This window comes from Polychytrium aggregatum (genome assembly GCF_025602895.1).
Source record: "Polychytrium aggregatum strain JEL109 chromosome Unknown BJ171scaffold_15, whole genome shotgun sequence".
Lineage (NCBI taxonomy): Eukaryota > Fungi > Chytridiomycota > Chytridiomycetes > Polychytriales > Polychytrium > Polychytrium aggregatum.
Genome location: NW_026516217.1, coordinates 795,123 through 809,834, shown reverse-complemented (window position 1 = coordinate 809,834; position 14,712 = coordinate 795,123). Strand labels below are relative to the sequence as shown.

At 59.1% G+C, this 14,712-nt stretch overlaps 4 protein-coding genes across 4 annotated transcripts; all 4 read left to right on the top strand.

Moving 5' to 3' along the window:
• Positions 1 to 315: 315 nt before the first annotated feature.
• BJ171DRAFT_581132 (uncharacterized protein) lies at positions 316 to 4,727 on the top strand (the record flags this gene model as incomplete). Its single annotated transcript, XM_053114086.1, has 12 exons — positions 316 to 339; positions 558 to 642; positions 744 to 784; positions 1,193 to 1,514; positions 1,914 to 2,002; positions 2,234 to 2,429; positions 2,706 to 3,129; positions 3,214 to 3,316; positions 3,539 to 3,710; positions 3,821 to 3,882; positions 4,013 to 4,030; positions 4,188 to 4,727. The coding sequence occupies 12 exons, from the start codon at positions 316 to 318 to the stop codon at positions 4,725 to 4,727; spliced, it is 2,076 nt and encodes a 691-aa protein (XP_052967535.1).
• Positions 4,728 to 5,253: 526 nt separating this feature from the next.
• BJ171DRAFT_502191 (uncharacterized protein) lies at positions 5,254 to 8,299 on the top strand. Its single transcript, XM_053110755.1, has 4 exons — positions 5,254 to 5,450; positions 5,735 to 6,073; positions 6,250 to 7,440; positions 7,603 to 8,299. The coding sequence occupies exons 1-4, from the start codon at positions 5,391 to 5,393 to the stop codon at positions 7,816 to 7,818; spliced, it is 1,806 nt and encodes a 601-aa protein (XP_052967534.1). The 5' UTR covers positions 5,254 to 5,390; the 3' UTR covers positions 7,819 to 8,299.
• Positions 8,300 to 8,370: 71 nt separating this feature from the next.
• On the top strand, positions 8,371 to 10,952 carry BJ171DRAFT_502189 (uncharacterized protein). The gene is made up of 5 exons (XM_053110754.1): positions 8,371 to 9,436; positions 9,764 to 9,801; positions 9,898 to 9,989; positions 10,213 to 10,304; positions 10,441 to 10,952. The coding sequence occupies exons 1-5, from the start codon at positions 8,476 to 8,478 to the stop codon at positions 10,800 to 10,802; spliced, it is 1,545 nt and encodes a 514-aa protein (XP_052967533.1). The 5' UTR covers positions 8,371 to 8,475; the 3' UTR covers positions 10,803 to 10,952.
• A 970-nt stretch (positions 10,953 to 11,922) lies between these two features.
• BJ171DRAFT_502186 (pyruvate kinase) lies at positions 11,923 to 14,546 on the top strand. Its single transcript, XM_053110753.1, has 7 exons — positions 11,923 to 11,972; positions 12,263 to 12,325; positions 12,502 to 12,593; positions 12,820 to 12,920; positions 13,017 to 14,023; positions 14,149 to 14,276; positions 14,370 to 14,546. The coding sequence occupies exons 2-7, from the start codon at positions 12,265 to 12,267 to the stop codon at positions 14,454 to 14,456; spliced, it is 1,476 nt and encodes a 491-aa protein (XP_052967532.1). The 5' UTR covers positions 11,923 to 11,972; positions 12,263 to 12,264; the 3' UTR covers positions 14,457 to 14,546.
• The last annotated feature ends 166 nt before the right edge of the window (positions 14,547 to 14,712 follow it).

The following is a 14,712-nucleotide window of genomic DNA, read 5'->3' as shown; positions in this document are numbered from 1 at the left end:
GCATTCTCGGTCGACGCACGCCGCTGGAATTGCGACTGAGGCTGCGGCTGCAACTGAGATTGCGACTGCAATTGAGATTGCGACTACGGCACTGCAATTCGGATTGCGATCTGTGGTCCGTCGGCCTCGTTCCAGCCGTCGGCCTCGCCGTCGTCCGGGCTCGTCGCCGAGAAGGCCCTCGCGACCCGTGACGGCGCCGGACCATCGGAGTTGAACCAGGATGTCCGTTGCAAGAGGGACAGCCTCTGCCCCAACCTGCCTCCTGCTTCCCTCGCTCGCTCCCTCCCAGTACACAAGACCCGCCGCCAGCCCGCTATGGACGAGAGCCCCGTCAATAAGGTGTGTTGCGGCCTGGACGTCGGCTTACTGCGTCTGCCGTCCCTTTGCCGGCTGGGCCGCTTGCCCGCGACGGCCCCGGAATCGCTGGCTTTGCTGTCCAACAGGATCGCTGTGAATCACCTCCAGACCCGCTGCATGTGTCGCCGAAATGGGACGCTGCACTGCAGCTGCATCCTAATCCCCTCATCCATCGGCCATCGACCGTCTCTTCGCTCCAGGCCAACGCTTTTGCAACTGCTGCCGAAGAGTATGCTGAACAAGGCAACCTCTCCATGGCCATGGAGGCTCATTTTCGAGCAGCCGGTATGGCACTGCGGTCCCGCAGAGCGCATGCAGCCTCCGGGCCTGCCTGGGTGCGTTGATCGGCTTCTCACCATCTTGCCCTTTACCCCCGCATCAAACAGAGCAGTTCCTCATCGCCACCAACTTCACCACCGACCAGGAGGTCAGCTCTCATGGCATGCTTGCTTCGGGGTTGTCTTCAGGCTCCCACTTTGACCTCCGTCGACACAGCCGCTGCGATCGACCATTCCGATCCACAGCCTTCGCACATGCCGCTGCAAAGTGTTCATGCTGAGCGACCGCTCGCACGGCGTCGAGCGCTTCGTCATTGCGAGCTGCGCTGCGGCTCCTTCCCTCAGTTCCCAGTATACTTTCCCCCGCTGTCTCCGCTTCTGACCGGCTCTCAATCTTTCAGGCCATCAAGACTCTCAAATTACTGTATACCAACCATACCCGGCAAGGGAGGGAGTTACAGCGACGTCTTCAGGCTCGAACAGCATCAATGATTACCCCCACGAAGCAAAGCCCGGCTTCTTTCTCATCCGAGGGGCCTTCGCGACCGCTCTCTCAGCCTGCGGCCACCGGCGCTAGACTCCCCCCAAACTATCCTCAGTCAAAATACTCTCCCGTCCGACCTCATATTCCATCCTTGAACCAGCGAACGACACCATCGTCCATGAAGGGTACCGTCGGATCCCACAGCCAACACCTCCCTCAGACAGCCTCGCCGCTGGCAGCCTATCCCGCAAACTCAGGACCCAGTGATGGCGATCTCTATGGATCCCGAAACTACTTCCTGGGCCAGGAAAGCGGCAGCATCCTCGGCAACTCACAGGGCGTCGTCGGCACTGGCAGTCCCGCAGCAGGCTACGTGCTGTCTAATCCAGCTCCTGGTAAGCCCGAGTCCCTGCATTGATCAGCGACGGTGCCGTGACGATCGTCGGGGTGAGATACGAGGCAGGATCGGCCTCTGCGTCGTTGCGCACGACAGCATAGCATAGCATTGTATAGCATAGGATAGCATAGCATTGTATTGTATTGTATTGTACTGTATTGTATTGTATTGCTTCGCATGGCGTCTCATGACGGCATCGCATCGAGCCATCTCATACGGTCTCATTCAGTTTCTCAACATTCATTTCCTAACGCCGAACTGGGCTTGAATCTGTATTCCTGATAATTCTCCAACTGCCGGCCATTTGCGCTTGACTAACAAACAAACTCTGGGCATGCTGCAACAAACGGACCAAACCACCACCAAACACGACGCCTGCGACAATCTTGGCTGTCAGCCACGGTGCCTGTCGAGTCTCTGGATGCCTCCGAGGCCGGGCGACGGTCGATTGAGAAAAGCTACTTTATCATGAATAGCCAGGCGAATGTGAGTTGCAAGCGAATCTGCAAAGGAGGATAGACGTACGATCTCCAACGGGGTGGGAACCCGGCTGGACGGATTGGCTGTGTGCCCCGATGGACGAATCTCTGCCCGTGGAATCCGTCGGGTGAATTGGCCAGGGCAATCAAGTAGTCTTCACTTTAGTCTTTGCGCACAGTCTGATACGAGACGGTCTGATACGAGATAGTCTGATACGATATACGTTGATGGCACCAGGACGCGGACGATGATCCAGAGGATCCCTTCAACAAGTTTTGGGACGTTGTCGAGAGTTTGGTTCAAAAGGTCTCGATCACCGGACCAATAGCATTTGCCACGGCTCCAATTCCGTCGGCAAATGCGCCCGTTCCTCCTTCCTCTGCCCTTGCACCGCTCGAGTATCAACAAACCATCCCCGAGTATGCGCACCAAGGTAGGTCTGCATGGCTGGTTGGCTGGTTGGCTGGTTGGCTGGTTGGCTGGTTGGCTGGTTGGCTGGTTGGCTGGCTGGCTGGCTGGCTGGCCGAGTCTATCACCACATGCATCTTCAGGATTGATGCTGGTTCTAGCCCCGCCATGATCACGCAGATACCCTTGATCGCATATTCATCGCGATGCTCTGTTTCCTCACCATTCGCACCCGAGCTGTCCTCCCCCGGCGAGCTGCTTGAGTGCAAGCTTTAACATCACTTCGTTTAATGCCGCGCAGACTCATCGTGGGGAAACCCGCCCGACGGTGTTCGGCATGAACCTAACCCGCGCGATATGTCCGACACCATGAAGACCACAAGCATCCTCAACTCGTACTTTATGGTGCCCAATGGCGACAAGATCGGTTCGTCGGTCCTTCCGGTCAGCAGCCCCGCCGGGTCGGACCATGAGCGCTCCGGTCCCCAGTCTACCTTTGCGGGCGCGAGCCCTGCCGCTCGATTCGGAGGCGAAAATGTCGTCTTTGGCGATCCCAGCGCGTCCATCGACTCAAACTACTTTGGGCAGGCCCGAACTGCCAACGCGGACACAGCCGCTGAGGTCGACGTTGGCCGAGCGAGTGAGGCCATTGGAGGCAAGGTCGAGAGCACTGGCTCCTTCTCATCAGGCATTCTCACATCCGCCTCGTCTGTTACCAAGCCAAGGTAAGGTCTCTATCGCGCCACTGACACACGGCAGCTGCAATCGCTCATGGGTGAAGAAACTCACAGCAGTGTTTCTTGACGTAGCGTCGCAACAGTAAACCGAACCGCGGATGAGCTCATGGCCGAAAACGACGAGCTCCGGACGACAATCGATGCGCTGACAAAGCGTCTGGCTGTTATGGAGAAGGTAGGCTCGCCACAGGGCCCTCATACTTGCTGGCCGACTCTCCAAAGTTTTGGCTGCCAGTCGAGATCTACACGGACTGTGAATGGCCCAAGAATATTCGCGCCGCCTTGGTGGCTGAATATCGCCACAGAGGGTACCCTGGTCGGCCGTGCGGATCGTCGATGTCGCCCAGCGAGTTCTTGTCCGAAGCCTGACCAACCACATCGTTGCGTATATCTCCAGGCGTGGGAAGAGAATAGTGTTCTCCGCAACAGCATCATCCAGTTCCGCCAGGACGTCCAGAAGCAAGCCAAGCGGTATAAGCAGAGCCCTCTTGGTCTCTCTCGCCAGTACTCGACCCCGGCCTCTGGCAAACATGTTGGCACCATGACCGATCCCATGGACACCGACTTGCGTAAGCTTCCGCATGAAAGTATCTGGTGCAGCCTGGCATGCATATGGACAATTCGACTTCTAGCACTATCTGCACCGCCACCGCGGCTGACGGCCATTGACTGTCTCTAGAATCCCGAGTGGCTGAACTCGAAGCCGAGCTCGAAAAGTGCAAGCAAGAGAACGAGGCGCAGGTTAGCTTTCATGTGTCGCTGCATTGTTTGGGCGCACTGTATCGCGTTGGCCTTTTTCGATAGTCTGGTTGCTGTGCGACTGACTGACTGATGCGCATCGATCATCTTTTGACGCTATGCCCCCCCCCAGACACTGGTGATGAACAAGGTAGGTGATGCGCGGGCATGTAGAACATCCCGGACTCTTCTGGAGCACCGCCTTTGAGCAATCCTTTCATTGTGTGTGGCGATCGATGTGGATGCCGGGGCCGAGCAGTGGCATCCATATCCACGCACATGTTAACCAACTATGCGATCTGCTTCAGTATAAAGACCGATGGGAACGGCTCAAGGAGTCGGCTCGCAAGAAGAAAGAGTCCAAAGAGAGCTTCAATCCATCCGAGTCAGTTGGATCGTCATCAACCCGGGAGGACAGCACCCCGTCGAATGAACTATCGAGCAACGGCTCGCCCGCCCATGTCTGCAGCAGCCCGACTACCCATTCCACCGGCACTTATGACGCACGACGCAAGAGCTTCGGCCCCTCCGAGCCCAGCCCAGGAAGCAGCAGCCCGCACTCAGTCGTGGCCCGACCGGCTTCGACGATTGTGCCAATTCTCTCCAAGACGACCTCCCTATCAATGGTGCCGTCGTCGTCGGAGGGTGCCAAGGGCCTGGCCAACATCGGCGGCGGTTACAGCCCTCCCCACGTCGTTACTCGGCCCAAGAGCACCAGCATCACATTCTCGAAGAAGATCGAGTCCCAGCCGCCGGTGCCACCCTCTCCAAACAGGAGCGTCTCCAACTCGGTGATCAGCGGACAGAGCCTCTTCTTTTCGGCGACAAGCGGCGCTGGGTTTGAGTGAGCGAGACTGTTCTGGCCGCCACATGGCTCTGGTACTCTCCCTCCCCTCTTCTTCGTTTGGCGCTCGAGGAGCTCCTGCGACCGAGTGGGTCCAGAGATAGAGAGGGTGAGAGAGAGAGCTGCAGGGCCTAAGGGGCCGCCCAGGCCGGAGGAAGCCGCTGAATTCAGCTTGTTCGAGACGAGACGGGATAGTGATCCGTAGGCCCCGGTGGGCAGGCCATGGGATTGCGTGCCAGTCTCCGTTGACAATCCGGTGGTTTCGAGAGTAGTGTCCTGAATACATCTGGCCAGTCTCTTTTGATTTTAGCCCCGATAGCGTACTCTATTGTGCGTGCCTGCCTTGGACATCACAGACACTCGACGAAACGGCGATCTGGAAGGTGGCAACATGTCTGGGTCTGCACGGGTGAATCGGAGCACTCTCGATGTGTGATGGCGTCTGTTGCTGGCCCAAAGGGCGGACATTGCTCCGTCAGCCCGGCCAAGACGCCCATCCACCACCGCCGCCCGCCTCGAAGCAGCTTGACCTCTGATCGGCCTCATTCCTTTGCCATCGATCCGCACATCTGCCTCGTCCATCGCCCAGACCAAACCTCCCCACTCTTGCGCAGGCTTCAAGGCCGTCTCATTCCTCTTCCTGGCCCGGTGGCTCCAGCCTCATCGCATGACTGAAATCATTCAATCGCCGGTCCGCGGCAACTCATCCATCCAAGCCGGCAGCAAGGCGAGACCCTGTTTCTTTGCTTCTTCTCTGAGCCTGGCGTCGGGAGGCATGGGCGGTCTCTGCAGCGTCCATTCCGCTTGCAGTGCTCGTCGGGCAGCACAGCTCTCTGCCCTGGTGGCGTGAGCATACCGAGAGAGCAGCGCTGCAATAGAGCGGACGGGGTTATGGTCCCATCGATCGAGTGTCTCTGACCCCTGGCATCAGCCCCCGATTCAGTAAACCTATCTCCACCGCGACTTGTCCCGGCCTCGCTGACTCGTATCTATATGCTCCTCATTCTCCAGGCCCTGTCGCACCCGCTCATCATCTACCCGTTCTCGGACTCTGAAGACCAAGAGGACACCAGACTCTCGGGAACGGTCCCCGCCAGTGCCTCCAGACCCGGCATTGACGAGGAAGACGAGGACGGGGCCGAGATGCCAGCGGTCCAACACCCCAACGACGCCTCGGGATACGACTCGGACCCCGACGGCGACTACACGATTGCAGGCCTGGAGACCCTCAAGGTCGAAAAAGTCCTCAAGAGCGGATACCTCAAGAAGCGTCGCGAGAAGCGCAAGACCTGGAAGAAGCGGTGGTTCGTTCTGCGGGCGACGAGGTTGGCGTACTACAAGGACGAGCGGGTAAGGGATGGCTCTCGCAATCGGTGTCGTCACCAACTGGCACGCCGTGGTGCGGTTGGTGTCTGTTGTCCGGGTCTGTTGTCCGGGTCTGTTGTCGGTGTGGGGAAGGAGCCGGCAAGTGATGCTGATGCGAAGCCTTGGACTGTCTGCCTGACCCATGACGATTCCTTTCGCAGGAGTACGAGTTGCTGACCGTCATCAACATGGAGGATGTCCATGCCATCGCCGAGGTGCAGGTGAACCGCCGAGACTTCGTCTTTGGGGTCGTCACTCGTCAGAGAACCTACTACATCGAATGCCCCTCTCGCCAAGAGCTCGACGAGTGGCTGGCGGCCATCCGAGAGGCCCATCGGCTGACCCATGTGCAGCAGTCGCAACCATCGGCGGCCCAGTCCAACACAAGCCTCTCGACCGCCCGATCGGCCAGCCGTCCTCGCGGTGTCAGCTTGCCGGCAGTCAAGTTTAGCGATACCGTTTCGTCGAGCTTGTCCAATCGGCCCAATACGGTATCGACTCCGTCGCCGGCACGGTCGCCCGACCTTGAGCCCGGGCTGACCCGAGTCAAGTCGTCTGGGATCGTGACGTTTTCCGTTCCTGCGGCGCCTATCCTGTCCCGAAACCTGGATATGTCTATATCCGAGGGCCGAGAGAATGACCAGCTCTCGCTCGTATCGAACGCAACGTCGACGCCCGAGTCGATACTGACTGTAGCCTCTACGCCATCCGTGATGCTGGCCCGGGCCAACCATCAGTCAGCACCGATTGTGTCGATCCTGGCCAACCCCACCTCGCGTGTGTCAGTCACCGACACCGTCGGCCAGGAGACTCCTGCGCTGTCGCTGTCGCTGTCGCAGCCGCAGCCGCAGCCGCAGCCGACGCAAGTGCAATCGCAGACGCAAGTGCAATCGCAGACGCAAGTGCAATCGCAGACGCAAGTGCAATCGCAGACGCAAGTGCAATCGCAGACACAAGCGCAGACGCAGACGCAGCCGCCGAGCGGATCGTTTCCGGTCTTGACTCCCAGCGCCTCGCATCCCTACGCCCCATCCAATCCGTCTCGCCTTGTCGGCGTGGTCAAGTTTGACGAGTCGTCGGCCAAGCCCACGGCGTCAAGTCCAAAGGGTGCCAAGGTCATGGGTGCTGAGCCTGAAGCTGAAGGCGTGATGAGTAGTGAGGAGGAAGACGACGGCATCGACACGACCAAGTCCAAGTCCACCACTACCGCCATGGACCAGGGCTACATGGAAAGCGACGTGGTGCTGTGTCAAGGCTATCTCGACAAGCAGGGCACCAAGTACAAGCAAGCCTGGAAGCGCCGATGGTTTGTTTTGCGAAACCACAACCTCATCATATACAAAGATGCCAAGGTACGATAGCACAGGGATGAGCGCTATCGGAGAAACCAGGAGGGGGGGAGAATGTCCCTCTGTCAGCGCCGTGTTCGCCGACAATCGGTGCATGCAAGGCTGCATAGTATCGCGGCGGCACTAACCACTACGACCTCGTATGTACACACCGTACATCTGTAGGAGTATGTTGTTCGCCGGCTCATTCCTCTGCAGTCGGTTATCGACATCATTGCCATCGACCCAGTCAATCGGAATCGCCCCTTCTGCTTCAAGGTCATTTTGGCCGAGAATGCCCGGACGATCGTCCTGAGCGCCGAGTCGGAGGTATCCATGCGCGAGTGGATTTCGCTGCTGGAACAGGCGCGAGAGAAGTCGCTCACGAATCCCGAGGGTTGATACCGACGGCCGATCCCGATGGCCGATCCTGGGCCCTCTCTCCACCCACCTCACCCTGCACATTCATTGCCCGCCCTTCTTTTTGGAACACCCAGTCCTCATCCAGCGTGTTGACCCCTCCTTCCTCGCCCATGTGTTGCTTTGCTTTGCTCCGGGTGGGGGATTATTTCTTTCGTTTCTGCTTTGATGAGCCAAGATGTGCCTTTCCCTCCCCCGTTTCCCTCGCTCTTTCGTTCGCTTGACGTGGATTTGGGAGAGAGTGCGGGCTCCTACTTGGCTGAATGTGCAGTATCCCGCGAGCCCGGTTCGTTGGTGTGTTGCTGTGCGCCATATTGCTATGAACACTGCTCTCTGCTCGAGAGCATGCGCTGCCGCACTCGGTGCAGTTCTCTCGAGCACATATCCTCTTGCGGTGCTCCGCTGCAGCGTGTTGGAACGAAAAACAATGGCTCGCACCGTTCGCTGCCCAAGCCGACCACACACCATGAGTCAGGGCTGCAGCAGAAAAAAAGTCACGGGGACACGGCTTTCTTTGAGGATCGAGCCGATCGTGCACGCAACTCGACTGTCTCCGACGCCCGGATTCAGAGCATCCTGTCCAGCGGCATCGACGACGACGTACATCGACGACGACGTACATCCGGACTCAACCTTGCCATGCACAGCCAACGCACCGCTTTCCTCAAGCGCAAGAGGGTCGCCAGCACCGGGACTGGTACCGGCGGCGCCGCCCGCAAGATCAAACGACTGGCCCGGACAGGCGCCGCAACGGCTGCCAAACATGCCCTGTCGCTCGGCCCGCATCCGTATGGGATCAAGCCGATGGGCAACATGTTCTTCTCCAACGTCCCGGAGCGGCGGACCCGCGGACTCGGGCACTTTACCGTCCTGCCCGACGATCTGCTCGTGACCGTCTTCCAGACCTATTTCGACGGCGAGGCCCTCGGCCGGCTGTGTCAGGCATCGCCGGCGCTGTATTGCTTCATCCACCACGAGGAGATTTGGCGCTCGCTGGTGGTCCGTGAGTTCAAGGGAAGCTTCCAGTTCCAAACGACGTGGAAGCAGACGTTCAAGTACATGAAGGCACCCGAGCGTTTCGTTCTCGAGCGACCCATCTCTTGCGCCGGCATCTTCTCGGACTACCTATTTGCGGCCTGGCGGTGCGCTACCGTTCCGCTGGAGGACCTGTGCGGCATCCAAGTCGACACAATCGACCACCGCACCAAGCTGACCTACGAGCAGTTCCGCAACGACTATCTCATCCCGAACAAGCCCGTTCTCATCAAAAACGTGGCCTCGCAATGGCCTGCCTTCCACAAGTGGTCGAACGACTATATCCTCAAGCATTGCGGCGACCGGGTGTTCCGTGCCGAAGCAGTCGACATCGAGTTCAAAGACTACCTCCAGTACGCCCGCAGCTGCATGGAAGAATCGCCGCTCTATCTGTTCGACAAGAAGTTCGCGGACGAGGGCTCGGCCCTGGCCAAAGACTATGAAGTGCCCGCGATCTTCAAGGAAGACTTTTTCGCCTTGCTTGGAGACCAGAGACCGGACTATCGCTGGTTGATCATCGGGCCCAAGCGGTCGGGAAGCACCTTCCATGTGGACCCCAATTCGAGTGAGTAGTGCGTGTGCCGATGCAGCCATCACAAAGCACCATTGCGGCCCGTTCGTGGGATAGGTTCAGGACCTTACCTGGGCGGTCAGTTGTTGTGTGTTTTGTGCGATTAGTCCATTGGCTGTGCTTGAAACACCCCTCCCCCAGGCTGTGGGAACAGGCAGACCACCCATGACTGCCCATGAATCCCTCTGCGTTGCTCGCTGATTTGCTTCTGCTCTCCAAGCACCGCCTTGCCGAGTATGGCCTTGGCGTCGCCAAATCCCACATGGACTCGCCGCTGACTTACTTTTTTTTTGGGGGGGGGGCTTTCGCGGCTTTCCACAGCGAGTGCCTGGAATGCTGTCATCAAGGGAGAGAAAAAGGTAAGATGATGAATTTGCCGTTGTGGTTGGTAGTGCTCCGCAGGCAGCTCCATATCGCGCTCCACCGCTCATTCACAGCTGTTTCTGCTCCGATAGTGGATATTATATCCGCCTGAGCTCCCTCCTCCCGGGGTGATGCCCAGCGAGGACGGCAGCGAGGTGACATCCCCTCTGTCACTGACAGAATGGTAAGCTTTGTGGTGTTTTTGTGAAGCAGTCGAGCTCAAGGGTGTACATTCAGTCTCCAAGTGGGCGAAGCCGACAGTTTGGAGATTGATCACGCATCCAAGATCATGCCGGAAGACGATACTTGCGCCGCTTGCGAGGAAATCAGTGGTGGAATCACCGTGAAGATGTATCCGAAGGCCTGTTCCTGCCAGTGGCTGACAGGATGCGGACCATCTCCAACAGGTTCCTGAACCACTACGAGGAGACCAAAGCAGGACCGTACCGGCCAGTCGAGTGCGTCTGCCGACCTGGCGAGATTCTGTTTGTACCCTGCGGTAAGCAGCACCAGGCCGAGAGGCACATGTGATGGGATTGGCAAAGTGGCATGGCCGAGTACCCGATGGGCTGACCAACTGCTTTGCGACTGCCTTGCATTTACTACACGATGGCCTCTGTCGATACTCTGGACAGGCTGGTGGCACTGTGTGATGAACATGAGCGACTCGATCGCCATCACCCAAAACTTTGTGTCCTCCGAGAATCTGGGACAGGTTCTGGAGTTCCTGAAGGACAGGCGCGAGCAAGTCTCGGGCAGTGCCTTTGGCGAGGGACTCTACGAAAAGTTCACCGAGAAACTGCGCGAGCACCGCCCAGACCTGCTGCGCCAGCACGAAGCGAGACTCGAGCGCTGCAGCATCGATGTGTCGAGCGAACCCAAGCCGAGTAAGCCGAGCAAGCCGAGCAAGCCGAGCCTCTGGGACAAGATGGCACAGGCACCTGCGGAAGAAAGCATCTCGGCCGGGGGACTGTTTTCGTTTGGATCTGAGGAATAGATGTGGATAAATGAACAGCACTGGATGGCAATAGACCGGACGTCCATGGACACCGAGCGATTCCTGGTGCAGCGACGATGGCGGTCCGCTGTTTCGCATCTGGCACAGACCCGGAGCCGGACCCAGATCGTTGTTGGCATCAGAGCGAAGGTGGGACAGCGCGACATGGGTCGGGGAAGAGAGAGGGAAAGCGCGCTGTGGTGCGACATGGCCAACGACTCTTGGAGCGGTTTCTCTGGGGCACCCAGGGCAGGGCCATCGCCATCGCCATCGCCAGCATAGCCGCGATATCGGAGCAGAAGGAGCGCGCATCGAATGCATATCGAGCACCAACCGAATATGGGCCGAGTGCAGATGCAATGCACCTCGGTGTGAGGTCAAGGGCGGGTCCGGGCCCGATGGAGCGGTGACCCAGGGCGAGAGTCCACCCCCGACCATGGACACCGCACGCTGGCTGGCGCCGCCAAGGAAAAAAAGATGCGCTGGAGGTGCCAACATGGCTCCCTCCATGGCCGCGGCGACAAGCCAACACAAGCACCCCCCACAGCACCCGTCTTCCCCAGCAAGGCCATGGTGGCTGGCAGCAACAAGAGCAGCAGTAAGAGCAACAGCAAGAGCAGCAGTAAGAGCAACAGCAAGAGCAACAAGAGCGGCAACAGCAGCAAGAGCAACAAGAGCGGCAACAGCAGCAAGAGCAGAAACACTAATGATAGCAACAGCGGCAGCCGAATGGGGCCTGGGCGCACACAGGCAGCCTTGCTGGCCGGCAACAGGGCAGCCCGCACACGACACGCACCACCCCCCTCGCGCCGATAGCGAGAGGCCTGTGCGACGCGGCGGGGCGATTGTGCGACCGCGATAAGCCGGGCGGCTGCATCCGGATCGAGCCATGCACGCCCCAGAGGTGCTGCGGCCACAGTCTCTGTGGGCGGCTGTGTCACCGCCCCTATCTCGCGCGCGCTTGCTGTTGGCCGAATATTGCCCCAAATCGCAGCCGAGGAGCGAGAGCTGCGAGCGAGAGCCGCGGGCGAGAGGGGCTGGCTTCTCGCCGCTCTCGCTCCTCGCCCGATCTTATAAAGCCGCCGGGCGATCATTTACCTCCGCCTCACCCCCCCGTCCACCCTCGTCGCCATCTGCATCGCATCTGCATCTGCGTTCGAACACATCCAGGTGCGTCTCGTCCTGCTGTTTGTTGCCGGAGGAGGGTGGGGGAATGTCGCTGCCTCGCCCAGCACGCCCGTTCGTCTGTCGCCACGCCGTGCCCATCCATGATCTGGGGTGTCTGCTGGTGGTCTGCTGGTGCTTGCGGATGACTGGATTGCGTTCGCCTGCGTACCACCTGGGCTGCTCCAGAACGCTGCTCCAGAACGCTGCTCCGGAACGCTGCTCCAGAACGCTGCCGCTCCGTCTCCAGGCCGTATTGCCGAGTCGCCGCCGCTGACACTGCATCTATCCTTCAGCCATGACCGACAATTACCTCGACCACCCTGTGCAGATCAAGTCCAAGATCATCTGCACCATTGGTGAGTCACTCCCTAGCTTTGCAGATCTCGCCCCTGGGGACTGCGCCGCGCGATTGTTGCAGAGGGGCTATCGCAGGGCAAGGGTTGTCGGCCTTCTCGACTGCCGTTTCGCAATCACTTGCTGACCCGTCGTCTGCTGCAATCGCATCTCCAATCGCATTTCCTATGCTTCGCAGGACCCAAGACTCAGTCCGTTGAGATGCTGGGCAAGCTCATCGAGGCTGGTATGGGTGTTATGCGCATGAACTTCTCGCACGGTACCCACGAGGTGAGTAACGTGTGCGCGGCGGCCCCTGGCTGACGTAGCTGTGTTATCGGCTGTGCATGTCTTTGTTCGTGCGACACGATGACACCGTCGCCGTCAGCTCCATTTTCTTGGGCGCGTGAATCTTCGCAAAATGAGCCATGCCGATCGGCTCTGGCTTTGTGGGCGTTGGTTGCTTGCCTGTGCGTGTAGACATCGAGCTGACTGTCTGGTGCTTTGGCGACTGCAGTACCACGAGAAGACCGTCAAGAACCTGCGCGAGTACCTCTCCTCGTGCAAGAACCCCCGCACCGTGGCCATTCTCCTCGATACCAAGGGCCCTGAGATTCGGTAGGTGCTCGTGCAAACAGTACCTCGTCTTGCAGCAGGGTGCGGCTGCGGCAGCGTCTGCGTCGTGGCGCTCACCAACGAATCCTCCCCTCCCAGATCTGGCAAGCTTGTCGACGGCAAGGATGTGCAGCTGATTACCGGAAACAAGTTCACTTTCCACAACGACACTTCGAGACTCGGCGACGCAACCCAGGTCTGGACCACCTACAGCTCCCTCGCCCGCACCGTCGAGCCCGGAGACATGATCCTTGTCGACGACGGCCTCATTGGCATGAAGGTCGATGAGGTCAACGAAGAAACCGGCGAGGTTCACTGCACCATCCAGAACAACGGCATGCTTGGCGAAACCAAGGGTGTCAACCTGCCCGGCAACCCCGTCGATCTCCCTGCCATCACCGAGAAGGACGCCTCCGACATCAAGTTTGGCGTCGAGCAGGGCATCGACTTTATCGCTGCCTCGTTCATCCGCAAGGCTGCCGACGTTCACGAGATCCGCATGCTGATTGCCGGCACCAACATCAAGATCATCTCCAAGATTGAGAGCCAGGAGGGCATCGAGAACTTTGACGAGATTCTCGCTGCCTCGGACGGTATCATGGTTGCCCGTGGTGATCTCGGTGTCGAGATCCCCGTCGAGCAGGTTGCCCGCTTCCAGAAGATGATGATCCGCAAGTGCAATGCCGCCGGCAAGCCCGTTGTCACCGCTACCCAGATGCTTGAGTCCATGATCTTCAACCCCCGCCCCACCCGTGCCGAGGCCACCGATGTTGCCAACGCCGTCCTCGATGGCTCCGACTGTGTCATGCTTTCGGGCGAGACTGCCAAGGGCGCCCACCCCGTTGCTGCCGTCGAGATGATGTCCAAGATTTGCCGCGAGGCCGAGCTCGACATCAACTACTCGGAGCTGTACCCGGCTCTCCGACGACAGATCCGCCTGCCCATCAGCGTCTCCGAGGCCATCGCCTCCAGCGCCGTTAAGACCAGCTGGGATGTCCATGCCACCCTGATCATTGTCCTGACCCAGACCGGCAACACCGCCCTCTCGATTGCCAAGTACCGCCCAATCGCCCCCGTCCTGGCCATCACCGCCAACGCCCAAGTTGGTACGTGCTGCGTGACATTCGCGGCTTTCGATGCAATCTCCGCCATCGTGACCAACGTCTGAGCTGGCTGCACTGCAGTCTGGCCAAGCATGCCACTCACACCGTCTCTCCATGTGGTCCCACAGCCCGTCAGTGCCAGGTTCTGCGCGGCATTTACCCTCTCCTTGTTGACTCCATGGCCGGCACCGAGAACCTCATCCACCGCGCCATGCTGTGGGGTGTCAAGATGGGCATGGCCCAGCGCGGCGACCCGGTAAGCCCCTTTCCACTGCAACCACCACCTCCTGGCCCACGAGCTGTACGCCGTGCCTCTGACCTCTCGATCTCCGCCTGCTCGGTCCTATAGGTTGTCGTCACCAGCGGTATCATCGAAGAGACTGCCGGCGCCACCAACATCATGCGCGTCCTCAAGTGCGTTGGATTCGAAGTTTAATTTAATTAGATTCCTGGGTCGTTGTTCCCCTGTTTTGTTCCTCCTTTCGTGTTAATATTACAGTGCTCATGAAACGCATCGGGAAGCCACCCCCGCCACCACGCACTCCCTTTCCCGGGTTTGAGGCCGAGGGCCACTTTCCTTATGCGGATCCCAAAGATCTACGCTTCCCATCAGCCAGACTCTCGGTATCTGCACTGCCAAGCACATGGACATTGTGCGCTTCGGCTTTGCGCGAGTGTCCAGGGGTGTGCTC